This window comes from Bombus vancouverensis, unplaced genomic scaffold, assembly GCF_051014615.1.
Source record: "Bombus vancouverensis nearcticus unplaced genomic scaffold, iyBomVanc1_principal scaffold0076, whole genome shotgun sequence".
NCBI lineage: Eukaryota > Metazoa > Arthropoda > Insecta > Hymenoptera > Apidae > Bombus > Bombus vancouverensis.
The window spans coordinates 28234-53751 of NW_027468967.1; the positions used below are offsets into that span (position 1 = coordinate 28234).

Below are 25518 nucleotides of genomic sequence, written 5' to 3' on the forward strand. Positions count from 1 at the left end.
TATTCTTTAGAAATTACTTTATTTCTGGTCAATATTCATTAACGAGCAACTTTTCTCTCTGTTTCTTATCACGATTTTTTTCACTTCATCACAATTGTACCGTTAGAAATTATTCAAAACATTGTTAAAATGTCCATGAAATATATGCAATTGCCGTATTGAATAAGCGAGTAATGAAGTTGCTGTTTCACTGAATAAAAGTGAAATCTCCAATGCGTGTGCTCAAGTATATAAGTTAAAAAAAGATTGGTACATCAATGCCTATTATTCTTAATCAATATTTATCATTTAACAATTAGGACCGAATTTTTACAAACCAACTCTAAACCACGACCCAATTTACAAATAAAAAGATCGATGTGTAAATTAACTATCAACTATTAATCTCCAATCCTATGTGAAGATATAATGTTCGGACCAAATTTCTAAACTAACGTGGACAATTCATGCGGACTATTGGTGGTTGCTGCGCTACTTAGATCCAATGTGGCAGCCGGAAGACCAGGACTGACGCTGCCGGTTGCTTCCCGTGGCAAATGCTGCGATCTATTTAGCTTATTTCCAGGACTCGGTGGCGATCTATCTGCTGGTATATCCGGTGGCGTAACCGCGTTTCTGTGTCCGCTCACGTTCAGATGATTGTGCGTCGCCGCGATCGGAGCTAGCGATGAGAGCAACAAGGGCGGTGGAGACATTGACACGTGTCGATGATGATGATGGTGATGATAGTGTTGGTACTGTGCAGCTCGGCCGGGCGTTGCGTGGCTGGTATTTAGTTGGTTCGTCACGGGCCCGACTTTCGTTGAGCAGCCAGCATGGTGGATGGTTAACGGGCCACGTAGTTGTTGTTGCTGTTGTAGCTGGGGCTGGTTCTGGTGCTGTTGCAGCTGCTGCTGACGCTGCAGCAGTACCGCCGCTTCGCACTGTTCGCGCGCTAACGCCTTCACGGCATTCGTCTTCTCCTACGAAATAAGAATGATAGGTTAGGTTGTAGTCAGGGGCCATAACAAATTAAAAAAGTTATAATATAAGAATTTACATTTTAGTTGAAATGATTCTAGTTACGAATAAGTATTAAAGATGATTCAAATCTTTTTCGTTACCGATAAACATGGTGAAAACTCTTTTGGATTACTTTCAGCCATTGTCAATCTTATTGTCAATACTACATGCTTGAAGTAGAAGGAGGGGTACAGAGAAAAAGACTTTTTCTCAGCAAATATAATCGTTACTCAATTATTTTGTTCAACAGTTTTACAAATCTCCCAAAAATAAACGAGAATACGAAAATACACTGAATATCGTATGTATGGTTATTTATAAAATCCCCTTGAAATAGTTGCGATCGCGGATCACATAAACAAACGAACTTGTCATTCTACAGAGTATCTTTTTCGGTGAAATTATGCAAACGTAAATGTAACTTCGGTAGAACTGCTCGAGAACTTGTAAGCTTATATCACTCTGACCCAACCAGTCCACTCTAAAGTGTATAATTTATAAAAAGGGATTATATTAATACGCGGAGGATGTGGTAGGTGGTAAGTTTTGCATATGAATGTTTGTTGATACAACGAATGGTTAAATGGAGGTTTTCATGAATGTGATAAGGACTAGATCGAATGTTTTAACACTTATAACTAGAATGCGTATTTTTATACAAGTTTGTAGTTTTACAAACATAATCAAAGAAATAAAATTTTAATCGAGATTTGTTTTCTTATATACGTATATTTTAGCGCATTTTATGCATTTTGCACCATTTGCGTGCTTTTCAATTTCGCACGAACGTATAAAGATCAGCAATATAATTATAACGCTTCTTAAAAATGTGAAAAATCCTGGTTTCCTAAAAGCTTGCAATTGATTTCAGAAAAATTTTTATGAACTCTACCAGATAAATTATGGTAACTCTGAAAAACAAAATTTCACGATAAAATGATTTCCGGGTAAAATACACATAAAAGATGATTTAGACGTGTTTGAACGTGTTCGTTTTCTTTTTTAATAGCGATATGTTCTTACCCTCTGCCACACGAAGACGTTATGGACCATTGCGCATCCACAAAACACGATGCCAAGGCCTATGAAAACCGACGTAACGATTGCCGGTGTGACACCAATTACCTCTCAGAGAAAAGACATCGACTCCCGACTGTCGGACGCCAACGCCGCGACGCATCTTAGTCCCCATCAGAGATAAGGCCCCAACCCCGACTTTCGGACTCCTTGGAATCCACACCAAACTCCCCAACATCCCCAAGCCAGGGTGTATATAAGCCGAGACTTCACCCAGCCCGGGGAGTTCTCGTTCTAGTTGCTGTTCTTGTACAACACTCCTTTCTCTGTTCAACGTTATTCTACTGTAAGTGCCAAAGTCATAATAAAGTTCGATAAAAGAGAATTAATAGTTGGGCTACGACTCAGCTTTCTTTTCTCTCGCAACCCAAGTATCCATTTTACGTGACACCGGCGTCGAATGAAACTGGATGAATGTATACAATATCATACCTGAAAGCATTGTTAGAGGATCATTATAACACGTATGCCATAACAAGCGGGACAAAGAATCAGCGCAAATACATATTCTCAATACATATAGTTCTCGAAGCGTAAACTATATACATATGCTTTTCATTGAAATTTTCAATACTAGTCGCAAATTATTTTTCAATTAATTTATTATTTAAGTCTTTATATATCAATTCTCGACGAATAAATTACTTAAATTATAGAGAATCTATCTTCAGACAATAGAGAATTCAATATTTTTGGTCGTTAAGTAATTTACAAATTTCTAAAACGATTACGTTCGAAGTTTTGGACAGTATTTGAAGTTTCTAACATAACATTAAAAAAAATAAATAAATTTTATGATATAATTAAAAAAACATTGTAGTCTATCATAATTTCTATTCCGTCAAATTTATTAAAACGCAGTTTTCTTCTGAACAGAGTCAAAATGTCCGTCTTGAATCGAGTTCAACAGCTTAACGATCGATCGAGCGAATGATAGCTGTGTAAACTAGCATGACACAACGTAAACTTTAGATTAGATCTCGATCCATCCACCAGCCGTATTCATGCATGACATGAATATTCTGTTTCCGCTCTTTATAAATTAATCTGTTAAAACTTCCCTAAAAGACGATCATTTTTTATTTTTCTAAGAAAAATAATGACTATTCGGCGTTAAAATTAACTTTATTTCCATTGGATTTCTAAACTGATTTCATACACTCAGAGATAGTTCACAGTATCTTTTAGATTCATGCCTGAATTCAAGAAAAATTAAACGTATAACTTATGTACTAGTATCTTTCAAAAGGTTAAAGTTGACAGAATTGAAGGAATTGGTTCTTACCAGTTAGAAAGACGGGAATGTTAATGAAAAACCCTCCGACAGCACATATCCGGCTGATGGATGATTTTTGCAGGTACTTGTTACTCCTGAAACAGACAAAATTTGAAGTGAATGTCAGTTTCACGATTCTATGATAATTGAGCGAAATATAAAGGAACCAGTTTTTTGTTTAACAGCCAAGAATCTTTCAAAAATTCTACTGTAATTGATACTTCAAATATATTTAGTCAGACAAAGGATAATCATAATCGCAACGTTAATCTTAACTTTAATTCAAGGATCAAACAGTATCATTATACATATAAAAGTAAACATAAAGTCTATCCACATTATTGTTATTATTATTATTATTATTATATGTTATTCTATAATTGATTTTTATTTCTTTATTATCAATATTATTCTATTTTCTATAATGATTCAATTATAGATCTTATTTTTTGTCAATCATATTTCACTGAAAAGATCACTTTGAAAATAATCTAATAGTAAAAAATGAAAAATAATCTTTTTCTACCTTGTCTTCATTTTTTACAAACTCTGTCCACCGCCGTAAACCTATTAAATGCATGAAACGACAAAGCAAAGCTGCTTCACATAATTCCCCGCTCACGCAGTGTCGATCAGCTCACGACCGCAAACGATACTGCTAATTTCCAGCGACCACGAACGATTTCACCGTAATTGCCGGTGTGAAATTTACCAATACGTGCTCGAATTGGACAATAATGGATAGAGCGCTCTTGCACACACTAATCTACCAACAAATAATATTGACTCAATTGAACAACAGCGCATAGATTAACGGACAAACCGCATGTTCCAAACAGATTTACAATCACGGCAGAAAATACATGCCGTTATAGATGTTTCCTGGTCAAGATTAATTTCCATGCGTTAAGAACATTGTAACCGGAATCTAGGAAGAACTAGCACTTCCTGGAATAATACTATTGTGTCCTCGATGAATGTCTCTCCGCAATGCCCTCGAGTGAGTTGTTTTTGTCTTTGGTCGTACGACGTCCGGGATGAGAATTCGGGGAACGGTTTTGCGCTGCTTTAATACTCGCACAATCATCCATCCATGGGACTGCATCTTTTTAGGAGGACCAGTGATTAATCTTTTCCCACTCATTTTCATCTCTAATTTCTCATGAGGCTAAGATTCCTGCATCTTTTATCATAATAATTTATTAACACTATTAATAAATTGAGACAATTTTACACGTCGTATTTTGCGTTATAAGATGACTTGTAATTTGTAAAATTTACCTGTAAAATTCCTTTGTTTGTTTTACCGAAGCAATAGTTGGCATTTCTATACGACAATAAGAATTTGTTAATACTAATAATTTGTAAGGTTATCATGTTATCATTCTTCTAATGGATAGTATATTATTGAAACTTTTTTAATATTGAAACGCGATATTTTTTTGGAGAAGAAGTGCATAGTAGTAAAGAGTTGAATTCTACGGACGTAAAAAGTGGACATAACATTTTCTGTACATGGAGTCGCCTGGCCTAAACATTTTATGATTTCCGGGCAAAATACAGACGAATCCAGCGCTGATTTTAAAGCAGCTTCATCCAAATAAGCCACAATAAGAAATTCCCACGAAACAGTTGCGTTCATCCCCTTTCGAGGTCGCCGACCTCTTTGAATGCGTTTCAAGAGCGTCGTACCAATGAAACTTCGAGTTCTAAACTAATTTCTCAGCCTTTTGCGTTAAATTTAACCTTCCGCGTTAGTGTATTTCGGACGAGCTCCTATTTTATGCTTTCGTCGACTTCACCAACGTAACACGCAGCATCCGCAAGTAAAACTGTCTCTTAAATTTGATGTGACACCGATACACGACGAGAAGAATCACAATGCCATTTTTATTCCACTTCGTTAATTTTTCGTCGTAAGGTTTAGCTGTAAATAGGATTAAAAAAATTTAGATTAACGAGGAATTTAAAATTGATCTGTTAAATCAACAATTTCCATTAGTTGTCAATAGATTTTATAAGCCTCAGATTACTGAGAAATTATACACATTGTAAAATATTTACCATTGGTTACCCACGCTACACGTAAATTTGATCAATCTACCAATGCACTAACACTGCAATAAATTTCTATTGCAACATTCCACGCTCCTTTGCCGCACCTTAAACTCCTCGCTAGATTTATTCCACCTTAAAGTGTCACATAACTCCTACGACACCGATATCAAATCTTAAACTCCACCAAATTCCAGAGAAACTTGATTTCGTCGAAAGTAAGAGATTAAACTTAAAAAGCAATTTATTTCATCTTTAAACTATCCCAAACTTCTTAAATATAATTTATATATATAAAATATTATACACTTATTGTGTGCATTATATATTTCAAGAACTTTGCAATAAAAAATAAAACTTATTACATTTAAGATATGGTTATATCGCACAGGCTCGAATATGATAAAGAGGTTAAATAAATGTCTCGAATCTCCGCAACAAACTCACACAAACCACCTAAAACACGTATACACAATGTGCATTCACTACGAACTCGACTCCCATTCCCTGTCAAAATCACAGGCATGCAGAGTCAATTTCACTGCTCGAGCTAGTTGAATAGGGAAGAAGGTCGAGAGCTGGAGTGAAGGAGCATAGTTGGTAAAGAATCGCGTGCCGCCGCGCCATTAAGATCAAGCCCACGATCTCAACAATAAATATTAGACGGTTCTCTGACCTGCATTTCGCGTGCGACTCGGAACGATTCAAAAACGCGTAAATTTCCCATGAGTCGAATCAAACGTTCGCGATTTATCGCATTTAGGTTATATCGATATTGTCCACGAGTGGAGGCATTCAAACACAGATTGCTTTGTGTCACTCTATCGTAACTGCCCGTAATACATGATAATTTAATTTCGAATTCTTTCGAATATATGCACGTAACGAAAAATTTGTATTGGTTAGTCAATTGCAGACCAACCAGTTGTTAGCCAGTGAAAATAATGTAGATAATAATAGTGAAGAATTAGCTCGAGAAGAGTAAACAAACAAGGCGTCTTAATAAAAGGCACAATGTAGGTCCGCAAAGTGGTGGGATTTCGGCGCATGCGCATTGTTTCGCATCAACTTACAATTAGACATGCACGAAAGCTTCATTTCTGCCGCATACATACTTGGATTCGCGTGCATGAAATTCACAAAGTAGGTTATTGCTTGAAAAACAGCTTTAATCGAGCGAAGCTTTTAACCAGACTGAAATCAAGTCTTGGTTTCTTTAGAAATTCAGATGGAATAAGAGAAACCTATTTTATCTGTGGATAAAGGTTAGGCTGCATCGGTTGGCTTATATGACTTTCCGGTGACTTTGAAGGGTAATACGGCGCCGGCGGTCGAGAAGGTAACTTCTCTATTGGACGAGATCTCATTGATCTCGTCTAAGCAGGAAGAGTCTGTCGGCCCTTTGATTTTATACGAGTCTTTCCATTCACGATCGTGCGAGCTGGCTACAGGCGACGACACGGACCCCCGACAAAACTGTCTGAGTCTATTTAAGGCGACGTCAAATAGTTTCACTCGGAGAGATGAATGGAGATAAGAATCACCGGAGCGTCTCTGCGCTTCGATGACAATGATATTTGGTAAATCCTCTTCTTGTTTCTCGTTTTGAAAGAAGGTTGTAAAGAAGAGTGCTACTAGATCGTTTAGGGAAATCACACGGTATATATTGCGTAATGCTATTGATTTATCAAAAATAACAAGAGGTTAAGGAGCTTTGGGAAGGTTGATTCAATTTTTTATAACCTGACATCTCTTTGAACAAATGTCTTAAGAAACGCTTGAATAAAATGTTAAAAAAAATAATAATCTTTTAATGAAATAATCATCTAAAATGAAATCTTTTCCTGTATTTTTAGACAATAAGATTTACTATATCCTACGCCATAATAAGAATCAATTTGCTATGAACTGGTATCTCGGAAATTGTAAGAATTCAGAAAATATAAGGAGGCCGGAAGAGGTAAATGAAATCCACAGAAACATTGACCCAACCTCAGCCCAGTTAGCCAACAAACTAAAATATCTCGCTGCCTTTTCTATATTTACGACCAGAACGTGGTCATTAATTGAGTCTAGCGACTGCACCGTAGACGAGTCACTGACCGATGTTGCTTTAATGGATATGCGGAAAATCACGTGTTCCAGGTTCCAGGGATGTAGTTGTTTTCATTTCCGGAGAATACGGTCGACTCGCGTGTGTATACCAATCTATCTGAGGATAGGTGTTCGTTAGAATTACTAACTATATTACTTTCAACCTTGTGATTAAAATTTTTAAACGTCACTTAATAGCAATTCAGTCGAGTAAGTACAAACTTTCAAATGTCCTAATTTTCAAATCTTTATATTTTTTAATCTCAAAGATATTTTATTATTTGCCGTAGATCAAGCTTCGTGTTACCGGTACTGTAACATTACAATCCTACGAGAAGCAGAAAATAGTGAAAAAATCTGACCTAATAGATAGTAGTCAATATTCCTTTGACGCGTCTTATGCGAACCGCAGTTAGAGGAAATGCAAATAAGCTCTTGCGAAACGGTTTGCCGCACGACAAGCCTACGAACAACGCCCAATGCAAGTTCGGTGGGAGTTACAGGAAGAGGGACGTCTAAAATCAACTAGGAATCCCTATTCAATCGTCTAATTTTCGATTCCGGCATTGAACTTCCCGAAGAAAATTAAATACAATTCCGACTCGAGATTTAATTTCAGTCTCGTAGCTAATGCAATCTAATCGCGTTTGCAAGGCTACGCTTCCGGTCAGAAGCCACGCGCTTCGATCGCGTACTTTCCGCATCGGAAGCGTACGCTTCGGTACGAACCGCGTCGATTTTCAAAGGAATCATTGGACACCGGAAGAAGAAGAAGGAGGAAGAATAAAAGCACGTAAACCGGCAGGAAGTCAATCGAGACAAAATCGATATCGTTGAAAGCCGAAAAAAGATCCGAATTTAAGCTACAGTACATATTCGAATTGAATATATTCAAGGTTTAGATTTTCTTCTCCTGAAAATTATAAACATAAATGAGTCGACAAGCGATCTTGAAAAGCGTCTGTTCCATCTAGATTATGTAAATTGCGTGAATTACCGTTAGCCATAATTCATAATTTATCGAAAAAGCGCGCTTCTTCTCAACCACGCTACCAGCACCGACATTATCGGCAGATCGATAAGTATCAAAATACCACAAAGATATTAATCTCATCTTTCTTCTAACCGCGAAAAAATGCCGCGCAAATGATAAAACAACAGATCAGCCAGAAACATCGAATTCTCCACGCTTCCGACTGCAAGAAGAAAAACAAAGTTATTTGTGTATGATGGAAACGTCTCTGGACGATGCTCTTGTCACAGACGAAATTCGAGCAGCTGTATATAACAAACCGAAATTCCGAACGCCTTATCGCGTGTGACCGTCCGGTCAGCATCCGTTCTCAGCCGCCTGAGTGGCATTCGATCACTCCAGCCGTTCTCCGAATTTTACACTAAGTATAAACAAAACCTTCTCCCACTCCAACGAATGGAAGAATATAAATGCTCCCTTCAAAATCATCCAGTCAGTCTAATAAAAAAATTCTTAACTAATCCAAGTATCGAAAGTGTATCATCGCGAACCGAAAAAATTGTATAAATTGAGTAAAAAATAAAAAGAACTTTATCTCCTTGTCGGAAATTAACAAGTTCCTTACTTTTTACCTTAATTTTACACGACACTCTTAAGCGGTCGAGTGCGCGCGAGAATAGCATCGCGGATCGGCATTTCCACGGTGAGGGTTGTAAAACGGTTACGCAGATGATGGATCATACGCATGGACCGTAGAGACTATCGTGAATGATGGATCAGACACACATACGCGTTCTTCGCTCTTCCGATATTCTTCGTAACAACTGCTGCGATCTCGTCATTGGAAACGATCTCGGGAAATTCAATCGAATATCGAGGAAATTTATAGAAAGCTACAGCTGTGTTCGAGTATTATTCTAGAGAAAAGTGGTTAACTCTATGAGACTAACGATACAATACGTCTCAAGATAACTTTTAGGAAAATGATTGTACCTTTAAAATTCTTTCGACACTTTTCGGCATATTCTTGTCATTGATTCTGAAAGTATTTGATTAATTTGCTGGTTAATAGGAAGTTGGTTAAAACCGAAGTTAGTTAAAGAAATAAGTAAACACGAAACCCGTGGATACTCTAGACATATGATTCTACCTGCACGCGACAAAAATATTCATGATCTGAACAAGGAAAGAAGTATTGTTAGATTCGCGTCATGCTGCAAATGAAAGATTTACAGCTCGAACCCAATTATTTGTTACATTACATTCTCGGGCACGTGTAGGCTGAACGTCATGATATATGAACACAAGTATAGAAAGAACAACATGGATATTTCGCGCGAAGAAAACGAAGCTTCACATATACAGTGTATAACCACTCGACAGTATTTGCTCACGAAAAATACGAGTTGTTAAAGTCTAACAAAAATTACGTATACAGTGGCAAAGAAGAAAACTGTTATGCCGTTTACTCTTATTTCTAATTGACAGAAAGTCGTCAACGAACAAAGAGCGCTTTTTCTTATTCTCTGTACTTTCGCGAAGCAATCACAGAAATTCTCCAAAATGCTTCGTGTCGACTAAACAAAGAAAAAAAAATGACAGCTGCTAAGAGCAAACTACCTCCGGAATTTTCTTCGTTTCTAAGTGAACCAGGAAGAAAGAAGGGAAGGGTTAATGACGCCGAAACTGAAGGGTGGCCACGGATCGTTTGAAAGGGGTCACGACAACCGTTACAATTCAGTCGCACCTGTTCCTCTTCCTAGTTACCACGCCGAACCATTGCGCGCTTTTACGAGCGTTCCCGCGATAGTTTCCTGGCACTTGCTCGTCCTTTCAACGAAGGGTCGATCGGTTAATTTAAACTCTCGAAGGCCTTGTCCAGTCGGTAACATCGATAAGCTTAAGTCGAAATACGGATTTCTCGTAAATTCAGAATTTTATTGCCACCAGGATGTATATGGAGGCGACAGATGAAGAACACGATGTAAATTAGATTTCTTGCTTTTATAGAGAAGCAATTTTTAAATTGAACACCAGTCGTCGATCGGTTCTGTAGATCGTTTTTAATAACAAAATAAATTTGGTTAGTCCATAAAGGTTTGTTCGTGTGAATCTTCCCATAGATCATCCGTAACGTAACTACCGCTATAACCGGCTGCAAATACATTTTCCTTGAACATGTGGCGGCACTTGACAGTAAACTTCCCAACAGTTTACGTCGCGTGACGCACGACGCAAAGACCCTATACCTGCGGACAAGATGATTGCCAGATGTCGATACATTCGTACCGAATATTTCCAGCTAGCCTAAGGACCGCTATAAATCTTAGGATTTATTTTAGCTAAGGTCCTCCAAAGAGACAAACAGTCTTTGTTTATCAGTCTCGAAGTCGACCACCTACCACGGGGACACACGAGAAATCTGCTATCTCTCACGTACGACGCTGCCCGCTAGCAACACCCTCTCAAGGGCAGTTAGCATCCTTTTCCAACGACCAACACGAATTAGCCAATAAACATTAACGTACATTTCCCTCACTTTCCGAACCAAAGCTTTTCTCAACGAATCCGATGCCTTCGCATCCTTAGACACATCCCAACGAGTCTTCCTCCGCAGCAGCATCGCGACAAAAATGTCAGTCTATTACCGCGAGTTACCGCAGTATATCACGATCGTTATACTTACACGGTTCGAGCCGAATAATTATCTAAGTTCTCGACATCTCGTGCAATCATTGTCCGCACTCGCAGCGTATCTCGAATCGTAGCTATCCAAGCTCTATCTTATAACCGCGCATTCGCGAACCGAATACAATCGCGAATCCTGTATCAAGTGTACTCATTGACATTAGAGTGAATAAACATTTATCGTTCAAGAAATCTGAGTTTTCCTTCCGACCCTATCACGACATACCACCTCAAACAAATAAATCAAAATCGTAAAGTATGTTATAAATAAAATCTGACTTCACGAGGTGTTGAGCCCTCATAAAAGAAGTCTTTTATATCTCGCAGATGATTCATAACATGACGTCTACTTTAACTTGTTCCTTATATCTCCTTGTCGAAAAAGTTAATAGTTTACAAATTCGAACATTACATATGTGACGGAAGAAAAGAGAGAGAGAGAGCGTTTCGTCCCGGGACTACCGGTGGACTCGTCAGTAAGGCTATGCCCGGTAGTCCCTGCCTTAGACGTAGAGGGAGTCTCGCTAGGTGCGGTATTTGTATCAATCGCTCGTATATTCGACCGCTAGCGAGTTAGACAGATAGACTCGTTGTCGTCGTAGCCCTCTGGTGTTGGCGGTTGGTACCCGCGGATCGCCCGGGAGGTGTTGCGCCGCGTTGATGCCTCGTCCAGTGAGCGTCCTGTTGATATCGATTCGCCACACAGCCTCCCCCTAGCGCTATAGCGTGACCTCGAAGCCATATAGCGCGATACAAGATAGAGGGAATGGCCCGTCGTCGATGATGGAAGGCTGATCGTCATGGGGGGGACGAGGCGGCTGGCTCCTTCTGACTCCTTCTCCAGAGGTGCGTGTTCGTTGTCGGTGGTCACCAATGAGGCGGATGAAAAGAGAGAGAGAAAGCGTTTCGTCCCGGGACTACCGGTGGACTCGTCAGTAAGGCTATGCTCGGTAGTCCCTGCCTTAGACGTAGAGTGAGTCTCGCTAGGTGCGGTATTTATATCAATCGCTCGTATATTCGACCACTAGCGAGTTAGACAGACAGACTCGTTGTCGTCGTAGCCCTCTAGTGTTGGCGGTTGGTACCCGCGGCTCGACCTGTCGGCGTCCTATTGATACCGATCCGCCACACATATCTACATAACATCGGCCATTATATTTGCCAAACCAAATTTGTTTTCTTGTAACATTCTGTGATTAATTAATGCTACAACAAACTTAATATAGAGTGTCACGTGCAAAATTTGCACGATAAATCAGATGACTACGATACAATCTTCAAATACGATCGTATCTTTCGTATACAAATTGATAGTTTCCACCTAACTGACAGATTTTTATACCCTTGGAAAAATAACGTCTTGACGAACAATTCACGCCAATCAACGCCAAGAATGAATCACGCAAATTCTACTGGAAGTCCTCTATTCACTTTTTCGATTTATCATCAACTGGAAACATCAAAATTATCGGCTGGTGATTGGGAATTAATCGAAAAATAAATTACAAGCATTGAGACACGCGAGTGCCCGTTTCTTTCTCTATTTTTCTGTCTGCTTGTTGGAATATTAAGGCGCAGTCACGGCCCGCCAAATTTATTCCCGTTCCGTAGTGCCCTGTGTCGGTGAAAAAATTTGAAATGCCGGATTCGAAGGCGTGGAATGCCAACAGCCACGATAGAGAGCCCTCTTCTCTCTTTCTGGTGGAAAGACGAACGGGTGCACGCGTATGCTCGGACGCTCTGACGCACGAAGAACCGCCCGTGAACAGAAACCAGACACGCGTGTAACGTTAAACCGGGCCGTCGATGAAAAACGAACAAGACTTTCGCGACCGATGGGCGTTTTCAATGACAGATCGAATCGTTCAGTTTCACGGTTCCTTCGGGGTCACAGTAGCGTTCATCTTGGCATAAAAACGCGCTAGAGACGATTTCTCATACATTGGTTAAAGTTGATGTGTGTTTCGGCGAATTGTCGTTTGGAGGAGCGATACACCTAAAGAAACGCACATATTCATAAGAATCTACGTTTCGTATTCTTCGTATCGATTTCTTTATTTTTATTGGTCGTATCATGTTCGATGTAATAGTTGGTTTTTTAGCTAGTGAATTAACAAGATTTAATAAGAAATTTAGTACAAATGCTCCATGCGTCGTGTTTGACACGTCGTTGTTAAACTCTCATTTATAGGAAATTCAAAGCTGTATTTTCTCACCCAGCTTAAACCTTACGAACTCTTTTCACGCGTTTCACCCGTCATCCACCCATCTAAGGATATTTCCTTATTTGTTGTTCCTAAAATACATAATGATTGGAAGCTTCTTACGGGAAGCGCAATCAGCCGCTGATATCATTGAAGTCGAAACGCCATTAAAACCATATTACGATTCGCATGCGACATGCTCCATTCATGAAAACACAAAAGCAATAAACAAGTACAAATCAACGAAATAAATCCTCCGAGAACGAGACGTTACAGGAATTATACCATTGCGAGGATACAAAAGACTTGCTCATGAGCTACTTCCTTCAAGTAGTCGAGCGGTGTATTTTCCGGTCGTTAACTTCCATATAATGGGATATTAAAGAGTACGGACACAACGCTGCTATTTTTCAACTGTTCATTATCAAATTACGCAGCGGGAATCGTTGCAACAACAAAACTGTAACGACTCGTACCTGCGTATCTTCCATTTAGCTACGGTAAACGCTGACTTGTCTGCGTTTTTTTTTCTTTTTCACTTCCTCGTTACGGAAACCAGGAAAAGTGATTCACAATACAGTTTCTAACTGTACTTCTCGCGATTCTTTCTTAGAAACAAGCAATTGCTTCTTTTCAATTTCCTAAACCTATAATAAAACAGTCCATTCCTTGAATAGAAATTAACTTTAAAACTTTAGGCGCATACATTGTACGTATCGTATGTATGTATTTTGATTTGAAAAGAAACGCGGCAAACGCCTTTGAAAAGACGTTAGGTTTTCAACACCTTAACTAACTTAATTCCAGCGAGTCGTAAATCTGCTGCATCTCCAACATCTGAATATCCATCTTTTACAATGACTTGTTCTCCAACTTATTAAAATTACATCTCTCCCGTTGCACCGACTTTCTTTAAAGGTTCCCGCGGCAGGTTGAACCCGCATCACGTATCTTCCCTCTTCCTTCCACCCCTGTTCCCTTTCTCTTTCTATCGGACGGGAAGAGCGGGAACGCTTAAAACGCGCGAATCACGCGAGCGCCTCACGATTTGCGAAACATCACGTGAAAATCACCGATCCGATCTCCGTGCGCGCGGTGCACCGTGGGGGTAACGATTAAATCGACAGGATATACTTTATTGGCTATTCCGTTATTACAGGCTGTAGTTGGCGGGGAAATAGTCATTATGGATCGATGAACTCCATTGTAACAACGCACCTTCGAATTGCATCGGAAACGCTTCTGTATTGCGTCCACCGTATAACCTATCATCGTCTGTTTAGGGTAAATCAGTGGATCGGAAGTTACGTTTCTATGTTTCTCGCCTGTCAGTATAACACTGTGCAAGAGATACAGCAAGATCCTAAAATCATTCGAGTACAAGTAGCGTAAAATGGTCGTTTAAATTTCAATAAATTAACTATTCATACGTTAATTGTACGCGGTCAGGATTAAGGAGTACGGCGATGGAGAAGATTTTGTTAGCTAGATGTTGAGTAAATAATCGAAGATGATAATTTTATAAATGTTTCGTATTTATGATGATGGAAAAGATTTAATTTGAGTTACGTTACGTTTGAATAAGATAGACTTTTCCAAGAGTGGAGGATTTGTAGAGATAGTGGACGTAATAGTAGTATGATTTAATACTTGATGTGTCTTTTTTTTCTTTGACATATAGGTCACTGTGGGGAGTAATATTGATCTAGATATAACTATCTTTTCTGAGAAGTACGTATATGCTTATGGGAACTATGTTTGGTTAATCAATAGAGCCATTCTTTTGACAAATTGAATCTAGAAGAATTCGACGATACTTTGCCTTGTTTCAATAGTACATCATTTTAAAGAAACGCCTGCGATTATAGTATATAATTGCACATAGGTATATGCAAAATTGCATTTTCAAATAATTAAATCAAAAATATAGGAATGTATCAATGGGAAGAATATTTGTTAAAGATCTTTCCTTTTTAATCAAATTCGTCCAACAACCCCATTCTCGTCAAACATAAAATGAACGGTGCCTTTCTCAAAGAAACAAGAAGAAAATTGCTGTCGTTCTAAAGTTCTTCTCCATTGCTAAACTACCGTTCGTGTTTCTAGTTACACTCCAATTATTCGATTGTAAGAAGCAAGCAATCCCTCCATCCAAGGGCTAGATATAGTTTCTCGAGTAGTTTTCTTCAATACCGTTATATCGATGAACTCTTTTTGAATAAAGTTCACATTTATAAAGCAAACACAATAAAATACGACAGGACAATTGTAATCGATAAATAACATTTTATTAGGATATTATAAGAAGCTAAGATATCGAGTTCTAATTGTGAATATCAGGCGCTCGTCGTTCGAGGAGATTACCAATATTTTCTTCCTTAACAATATTAATTACGAAGTTTCGATACCGTTTATGACATTAAGATCTCTTGATAAAGTTGTATCGTTAAAATCTTACTGTTCCTAGGGAAAATATATAGTTAATATATATAGTTAAATATATATAGTTAAAACCGGAATATATATAGTTAAAACTTCCAGAGGAGCATCTCGCAGACAAATTATTGATTGTTAGTGTCGATTGACTGTAATCGATATTTGGTGCATGAAGCTGTATGTTTCGCGAATCTGCGTTGATGCAGGGATTCTGTTGCAAATCATAAACTAAAGAGCCACTGGTCAAGGTGAAAGAGGTTCAATAAATCCAGTGTTAGTGTAATTTGACACTTTATGTGCACCGGGTGTATGCAAACAGAGTTTGATGTTCTGAACACCACGGTTGTAAGATTTTATTGAGACCCCAGTATTGTATCCGCACGGTGTGACCCTCTGTTGATAATTGCCCTCTCCACCAGCCGTTTAGTCTCATCTGTCTATCGTGCCTTACCGGCCAGGGGGTTTCCCTAACATCTGAGATATCAGATTTGCAGCTCGGAGAGGACAGATAATTCGGAATATCCCAAAGAAGGGCAAGGTACTGGCCGAGCCCCAAATCACTTACATAGAATTACTTACATAGAACAATCACTTACATAGAATTTTTTTTTCTTTTCTTTTCTTTTCTTTTTTATTTTCTTGTTGAAATTATAATTAATTCTCACGTCGAGAATTTTCAGTTACTTTACTTAGTATTATGCAGTGTTAGCTGATTATTAATAATAAGTTAAGACTTATTATAGATAAATATAATTTACTCACATAGAATAAATTCATTTAATTAATTATGAGATTAATTCACTTACATAATTATGACATACAAGTAAATTTTATAACCACAAATTTTTAAATGTTATACTTTGAATCTGTTCTTACATTTAATTTTAATTTTAATTTAAAAAAAAACCTTACAGCCAGTACCTCTAAAATATTCAATAAAAATTCTGATGAAACATTAATTGAAACATCTAAACGCAACAGAGAATGGATATAATTATACAATTTTCCAATATTTCAACACTCATTCATGTACATCGATTTTTATTATCACATTTGTTTCATATCTGAAGAATATGTATTTGTTGGCATCAAAATATTCTCTGTTTCAATCCTTGGTCATTTTAGATCGAGACTTCAAAATCTTCTTGATTAAAATTCTTAAATTTTTTTAAATGAGAATCATTAATTAGAGGACAAAAAGTTGTTTCAATTATTTGAACATTCTGCTATTCATACAATAACATATTTCATTTTAAATTAAAACGAGAATAAATACTATTGTGTATAAATTTAATAGAACGACACACGTGATTTGTAGTCAACACTGTGACAGTTTGTGCAATTACCTTTTAATCGAGTGGAAACGGGAGCATTTTCAAATTTCTATTAACCTACGGTATTATCAATCAATTTTAACAATGAATGAAGGTTGCAAAATTAAATATAAAATGATTTCTTAATAGCATACGTAGTGTTAAATTTGCAAACAAGCAGCGTATCTTTTAAGAATAATAAAGACACCAGAAAATAAAGATAATATTCTAATTACATTGCAAATTAATGAATAATTTAAGAAATGTATTTTTGTTATATTAATGTATCACAGATTCTAGGTAAAGTATTAATTTAATTTACTTATTACTTAGGAGATTGTATTTGAAATATAATTACAATTTGTAAGGTGTAATCAGCACACCTTTAAGCTAGTAGATATTTGGTAGCAGTTCTCAAGTCTTTGTGCAATATAGCACAATTGAGTTTAACCGAGTTTAATCCCTTTGACCAGCCAGCTTCCAATTTCATTTATGGCATAATCTCCTGACAATTTCATGCCCTTCAGAAGAAACACAATGTCCTATTATCGTTTTATGATCGTTGAATATGATCACTCTAGCGTTTTAATCTCCTTTCTATGTATGATGCGGGTATACCGTTTTCTGTTGTTTTTAGATTCAAGTGACGAAAACTTGTGAAATGATATTTTAAGTTTAAACTGATCAATTAATTTAATTAATTGATTTATTGTAGCAACAATGGTAAATTGTTTAAATAGAAAAAGAAATTTACAACGAAAAATGTATGAATGTAATATTTGAAATCTAAAATGATAAATTATTGTGCGAAAATAATAAAACTCGCAATGTCAGCACATGGTCTCATTAGAACGTGTTTAACGAGCGTAGCGTAGGCGTGAAAATGAAAACGTTGAGGCTCTCGTGGTGTAAAAAGGCTAAATTCCTCATTGTTACGCCGGGCGACTCTCTGCCTGGCCCAGGTCACACACCGCGGGCCAGACGGACACCAGATGTCCGCTCTTCCGTACGGCGTACCCTCAATAGCCTTAAGCATCCGTCATAAACCCGAGTCACTTGCCTGCTAAGGTCCTTCGAACAAACATCTGTTTCCGAGGAATTTCTCGAGACTATTGTCTACCACGGCTTAACTAAGGAAAGTTGGTTTTTCGCACGTACGCTGCAACTGTCCTCCCACTAATCACTTTCTCTCGAGGGCGGTTGAGACCCTTCGTTTAACCAATTAGAAACGAAGCCTATTCCCTCACTCTCCTAAATAACATCGGCACCAACAAATCCGATAGTCCCGTGCGCTAGACACACCCATCCTTAGCTTTCCTCCGACACATCATCGTCTCCCAAGACGGTACTGATTTCACATCCTTCGAACGGTCAACATCCTTCGAGCGGGTATACACCCCGCAGATCAGTCACTCACTCATCTCGTACATACGCACCAGTGTAACTATCCTCGTTATAAGTTGTGGAATAAACGGTGAAATATAACTTACTACTGTGTCATATTCATTCAACCACCTCTGTTATCTTAATCGAAACAGAGGAACGACTACTTCGCGGCGTCGATTCACCGAATCGTAGCGAGAATTTACGCCTCTCGCTGACGCGTTTTCCTCGCGACCGCGTCTCTCCGCGAACGGTCGTAACACTCATAAAAATACAAGAAATGAGAGGGAACGTTCGCCCTTGAACACATAAAACAAAAAAAAAAAAATAGAAAAGGAAAAAAACCACAAATTTTAGTGAAGCTATTTTACTGAAACTTATTATATCATTTTAACAGCTATATATAAAACGTTGAGTTATTTCCTTTCGCGCAGAGCAATTTTACTTCAAATTTCTAGCTTCAGAATGATAATTACGTATTTGTAATTATCAACAAGCTTTAAAAATATGGAATATTCAGCCAGATGAAATATAGGTAAAGTATTTAGAAGAAAAAAGATTGAAATGTTTTATGTAAAACGATTAAATTAAGTGGTTGAGTTTGAAAATTTGACTCGATTTAATAATTCAATGGAAAAAATATTCGCCCTATGAAAAAAAATTCATGTTCCTGTCGATATATCGGCGAGGTGCTCCTCTACTTTCGACTGCTCTGCAATTCAAATGCAATACTCGAATATACATGGCGAAAGAAATGGAAATTGAGTAATTTAAGGGAACCAATTACTCTCGCGTCGACGTAACTTCAAAATATTTCACGTGTCGGTGTTTGCGAAATGAAGTTCGTCGTTATCCGATTAACACGCTTGCAGATGCGTTCTTTTTGTTGCAAAGTAAATGGACAAATTGTGAACAAATAATGTTTACAATTACATCAAAATTAATGTCCTAAACTTTACCAAGAATTATTAAAAATCCCTGCGTATTGCTTACGAAATGTTGATATTGAGTAGTACCATACATAACCTCAACATTATGATACTTACAAACATCGCTAAACAAGTAGTGCGAACGATGTCGAGTAAGTATTCACTATGTAAAAAGTATTTATAGATAAAAAGTATGGGAAATATATAACCGAATGTATTTAACTTTTCCAACATTTTAGCATTTCGTTTGGCGTTGGTACAACTTGAAGTAAATGAAGTAAAACGCAAAAATGTAGAGCGGGCAGTTTCCTACATTTCTAGCGCAAAAGAGCACAATGCTGATATTATAGCTCTTCCTGAATGCTTTAATTCACCATATGGAATACGTAATAATTTGTTTTTTTTTTCAATAATTTACTATGTGTGTAACAACTATATAGAAAAAGTAAGAGTAGACAAATTACCTTACCGTTTATACTTCCATAAAGATTGTGAATTGAGTCGAGAATATAGGATTTCCCCATTTTCATGATTATCGTGATTTTTGTATAAATATATTTTTTAAGATACTAATAATTAGGTACATATAAATTAGTATTATCAATTATTTTGCATTTATAATTCCGCCTCTAGTATAAGTGTTAATTGAAAACTAACTTTATGTTTCAAAAAGTACTAGCAAAGTCGTTGAGTAACAAGCCACTGATGCTAACACAAATAGCATTGTCGTAATTAAATATTTCTAAATATTCATTTTTCATTTTGAACCTGTAGAAACAGTTTATTATATATACTATTAGCTAAGTAATTGCATATTTAATTAAGTCGAAATATAAAACTTAGTTATTTTCATAATTTAAAAAATAAAAAACTGACAAAAATTTCAATTTAATTTATGGTTGGAACAAAAGACAGTTATTTTTCATTAATTGAAATATTGCAATGCAGAGTACTTTCCAAAATACGCCGAGAGTATTCCTGATGGTGAAACGAGCGTTGCTTCATCGAACGCAGCTAAAGAAAACAACATCTATGTAGTTGGTGGTACGATGCCTGAAATAGAGGGCGATAAATTGTACAATACCTGTACTATTTGGGGACCCGATGGAACTTTGATAGCAAAACACCGAAAGGTAAGTAATATATTCCTTTATGGCTTTGAATTTGAAAATATTGGGGTGAAGAAAGTGACTCTATCTAGGAATAATTTAGGAATATACATATGTACATACGTATACTATAACCAATTCTATAATTTACGGTTTATAAAATACGTTATGATACGGGAAACGCCCATTTTTGTTGTAACGTACTTAAAATATTATTATATTTATTTTTTCTCCTTTTTAAACATTATTAAATGATAAGATTTTTTAATAAAAGAAAGTGATAAAAACGCTGTCAGTTATTAAATAAAAAATAATTAAAGTTTAGGAGTTGGTAACTTTGATATTAAATTACAAAAGTTGCAGCAATAGAATTAGCGACTACATTTTTATGTTATTAGGTACATCTATTCGACATCGACATTCCTAATAAGATTACTTTTCGAGAGAGTGATTCACTCAGTCCTGGTAACTCCCTAACGACGTTCGATGTGAAGGGCTGCAAAATAGGTATTGGCATTTGCTATGATATTAGATTCGAGGAAATGGCACGCATTTATCGGAACAAAGGTACAGTAACTTAATCGATCAATACTTAACTAGCAAAAAATTAAATATCTTTCTTAAATATATTCTATATAAAATTAATATAATCTGTAACTCTGTATAAAAAGAAGCTTAACTTAAAAAACCAGTATATTTGCTGAAAATGAAACAAATAAAAGAATTAAAAGCACAATAATAGGACTGTCCTCGCATATTCAGAAATGATGGAATGTGAACCGTGCAACTACGAAGTTAATTGGTATTCGGTGGCTTCATATTTCCTGCTTCTATATGACCTGCTTCAATATGACCACTGGACCACTGCATTGGTCATTACTTCAGCGTTTCAGAGCGAATGATAATCAATTATACGTTGCCTGCATATCACCGGCTCGTGTTCCTTAAGCAAGTTACGTCGCATGGGGACATACACAGTTGACCAATCCCTGGGGAAAGATTCTTTACGATTTGGAAACTCAAGAGAATATGGCAGTCACCGATATCAAAAAAAAAAAATTTCAACAAATAAATAAAAAAAAAAAAGTCACCGATATCGGTAATTTACAGCTTAAAATTAAAAGCGAGAGATCCATGATGTAATTAATTTTTAGTCTCGTTAATTTATCGATTTAGCCATCTTCCTCTGTATTTGTTGAATTTATTAGTAAGCATTACTTATTACTTCGTATGTTTCTTTTTTCTATCAGATCTAAAAGTTGTTGAGGAAGTAAGGGCTCAGATACCTACATTTTCTCAGAGACGTACAGATTTGTACGACACTGTCTGTAAGAAGGAGTAACTCTACACTAAAACAGAAAATGTTTTTTTATAATATTCCTACTACAATATCCCTTTTTTGTGAATTATTACTAATTTCTTATCATTTGTACTAAATGAATGACTCAATTAAGAAAACCAAAACGTTATAAATAATAATCTGTATATCTTGTGTATCAACATGTAATTGGATATTATAATAATATAGGAATGCTATAATAATATAGGATAATAATATAGGAGAATAATAATATAGAAAAAAATACATGCTTTTAAACACCTTTAATATCGATCACATAAATTGTTATAATTCACAATGATTACGCATACATAAAAGACCCCTTGATAGTAAAATTTACGATCAAAAGGCAATTACGTATCGTTTAACAACATTTAATTTATAACACCTTTTAAACATTTAGACAGATTAACACATAACACTTCTTATATATAAACATCAATTCGAAGTTATCAGCTTGGAGAAATTGGTCGATTAATACCTGTAGATTGTCTGTCTCGTTGAAAGACTTAAAGAGAGCAAAAACATGATAATGCCGCTAATATAATATTCCTTCTTTCTTGTATCTGTCTGCCTCTCAGGTCGTTTTACTAATTACAATAAGTAATTTCGACTTCTTTGCGCTCTCTTTTAACGCATTCGAGACCGAAAGAAATTCATATCAGTCAGTAGGCAAGGGTATAATATAGATATTTTATATATAACTTATGTAGTAATGTATATATCATGTTAATTTCATATTTTTTTCAATATAGAATTATTATATATATATAACTGTACATAATACATTATAGAATAACATAGTATATAATTTTATATTTTAAAAATATGAGGCATACTATTTAAGATTGTCATCGATTTAAAATCAAAGTATGAAAAGGATACCCTGGAGAGAGTAAAACACAGAATCATTCCAACTAAACATTCAGATCGTACCGACACCTAGGTATCGTGTTACAATTAAATCTCGGTCTCGAATGGATTAAAATGAAATACATACTTGCAGCTTCAACATCTTCAATATCGAGGAGATTCAAACTTTACAAATAAAAGCGGCCTGTTCCCCTTTCCACGACAGACTCTCATACCATATCCGCTCTTATCCAGGCTTTTACTTGAAACCAGCAATGCGTTCATTTACAATTTAAATTTACCCGGACCATCCACTGAATCGTCAGCCCTTTATAAATATATAATGAACCCAGAACATGTGCCTGTGCCCCTGGTATCGATGTTCGGCTTGTGATGTTCGTACCGGAACCTTCGCACAATTTCAATTTGTCACGCGTGAACATCGATTCTTCCAAGGGTCACAGTTTTATGCGGCTAAATCCTTTAGAACGATTAAAATGATACTAATGATATGGTATTTTTTACAAAGATTTAACATATCCATAAAATAGGAAGTTTCGTGCTCTCCTATTTTATATTAATTATAAATTAATAAGTTTTATATGTGTTATTTATAGATCTAATAAATTTTGTATTGGTTTACAGCAGGTGCTCCGGGTATAAACAGACGACAAACGAACAAATAGAAATTCAAACTATTGTCGTTGTTTAACTCGCATGGGACTATAAGCTCGAATTGGACTTAAACGTTACGATCGTCGAGAATAATTACTATATGTACCCTGTACGACGGGCAGAGAATCTTAAGTTATTAACAGCAATTCCTTTGTGCATAATTCAGGTTTATTAACAACCTGTAATGGATAATCATCGATGAACTCTTTTCGAATAAAGTTCACATTTATAAAGCAAACACTATAAAATACGACAGGACAATTGTAATCGATAAATAACATTTTATTAGGATATTATAAGAAGCTAAGATATCGAGGTACATTAAAATTGAGTCCGCTGCAACCCTCATGACATTTAAAATCCTACGCGTATATTGAGTAAAGTTGTTATATTAAATATAATCATATTAAATACAAGCTCGTCCGCTGGATTCCCAAATTATTTGGTTAAATATTTTGAATACGAGAATACCGAATGTTAACAGTAGTAAATCCTCTATATGGTATGTTTACTTTGCTATCTTGAATAGGTAAATAACATTTCACTTTAACGCATTTAACCAATATTAACATTTAACATTTAACCAATATTATACGCATATGCACATAATGTTACTGTTACATATAATGATATATACGTAGATATACACGTTAATTAAATCCTCTATATGGTATTTTTATATCAGTATCGTAAACATTGTAAACCGGAAATCTTTTATTACACACGTACATATACAGTCAATATTATTGTTACATATAGTGATACATACGTTGATCCACACATTAATTAAATCCTCTATATAGTTTCTCGAGTAGTTCTCTTCAATACCGTTATATCGATGAACTCTTTTTGAATAAAGTTCACATTTATAAAGCAAACACAATAAAATACGACAGGACAATTGTAATCGATAAATGACATTTTATTAGGATATTATAAGAAGCTAAGATATCGAGTTCTAATTGTGAATATCAAGCGCTCGTCGTTCGAGGAGATTACCAATATTTTCTTCCTGCTCCTCTACATGGCGCTACGCAGGACTCGCTTCTGAGCACGTCTTTCTCGTTGGAGGCTTAATCTTTCTTTTCTTTCCCAGTAGAATTTTTAGACAATTCTTTCTCCCTTTTATCATTAAATTACCTGTAATTCTTAGCGATCTTTAATCTTTGTCGCTTCTTCCCTATATATATATTTTTGTTTACTTTTCTCCGTAGCGAATTTTGTCTTTCTGACGCAGGATTAGGTTCCTGGACTTAGGGAGTTGCTACACGCCAGCTCCACCATGGCGACGGCATTCACTAGGCAGCCTAGATAGCCACCTTTCAGCTCACGCTTCGGGACACTTTTTTCGCTGAGATTCTCCGCGATGAGGCATGAAAGCAGAGACCACCGTCTGCGGAGGCATGATTATTATATTGTTCCTTTTAACGAGTAATCGTTTTACTCGAGTCCTCTTACTAAACCGTAAGTACAAAAGACTATTATACTTAGATAGGCACTTGGTCTCGAGAACCAACTTATTTTGGTCTTTCGATTAAGTTCTTAATTAAATGCTCAATTAGATATTCATAAATATATCTTCATAATATTTCCCTCATCTATTTCTTTGACATTCTAGCAACCTCGTTAAGACGTCCGCCACTTCAACTTCTATCTACAAGTGGCAAAAACTGAAGCTGACCTTCTTCATGGAGAAACATGCCGGAAATGGCATCCGCACGTGTGAATAATTATACTCAGTGTCCAGGTAGTTCTTTCGATCATCCGATAGAAGTCGTTTCTGTTTTTCAGAGTTCGTTCACGCCTCCAGAATGTAAAAATATCCAAGGAAGTACCATTAGGAAGCAATGAAATTCAGAGCTTCTGTGGTTATTCCTTTTTCTGATTGTTTCTTTTCTTTGCCCAAAATGGATGATTTCTATATCAAATTGTTTATTCGTATTTTTTTTTAATATTCCTTGAGATTTTCAATCAACTCGATTTCGAATTTCTTAGCACCCGATCTTCTGGTTGACGTCGTTAAGAAAGAGGAACGAGTGCACAGGAAGCATGGTCGGCGTGAGCATGATTAGATCCGGTCTGCCCGATGACCTTGCCAGTGATAATAGCGGTT

At 36.5% G+C, this 25518-nt stretch overlaps 2 protein-coding genes and 1 long non-coding RNA gene across 3 annotated transcripts; 2 read left to right on the forward strand and 1 right to left on the reverse strand.

The window, feature by feature from the left end:
• Positions 1-5937, reverse strand: LOC117164297 (uncharacterized). The gene is made up of 6 exons (XM_076627583.1): positions 5420-5937; positions 4637-5282; positions 3882-4538; positions 3365-3450; positions 2026-2511; positions 1-962 (listed from the first exon to the last, which is right to left on the reverse strand). Exons 5-6 carry the CDS (start codon positions 2053-2055, stop codon positions 426-428), a joined length of 567 nt encoding a protein of 188 aa, XP_076483698.1. The 5' UTR covers positions 2056-2511; positions 3365-3450; positions 3882-4538; positions 4637-5282; positions 5420-5937; the 3' UTR covers positions 1-425.
• Positions 5863-9061, forward strand: LOC143305033 (uncharacterized). The gene is made up of 3 exons (XR_013061708.1): positions 5863-6990; positions 7267-7714; positions 7795-9061. It is a non-coding gene; the product is annotated as an uncharacterized LOC143305033 (long non-coding RNA).
• Positions 9062-19497: 10436 nt separating this feature from the next.
• LOC143305026 (omega-amidase NIT2-like) lies at positions 19498-24806 on the forward strand. Its single transcript, XM_076627581.1, has 5 exons — positions 19498-19582; positions 19670-19816; positions 20379-20563; positions 20938-21106; positions 21302-24806. The coding sequence occupies exons 1-5, from the start codon at positions 19498-19500 to the stop codon at positions 21439-21441; spliced, it is 726 nt and encodes a 241-aa protein (XP_076483696.1). The 3' UTR covers positions 21442-24806.
• Positions 24807-25518: the final 712 nt, after the last annotated feature.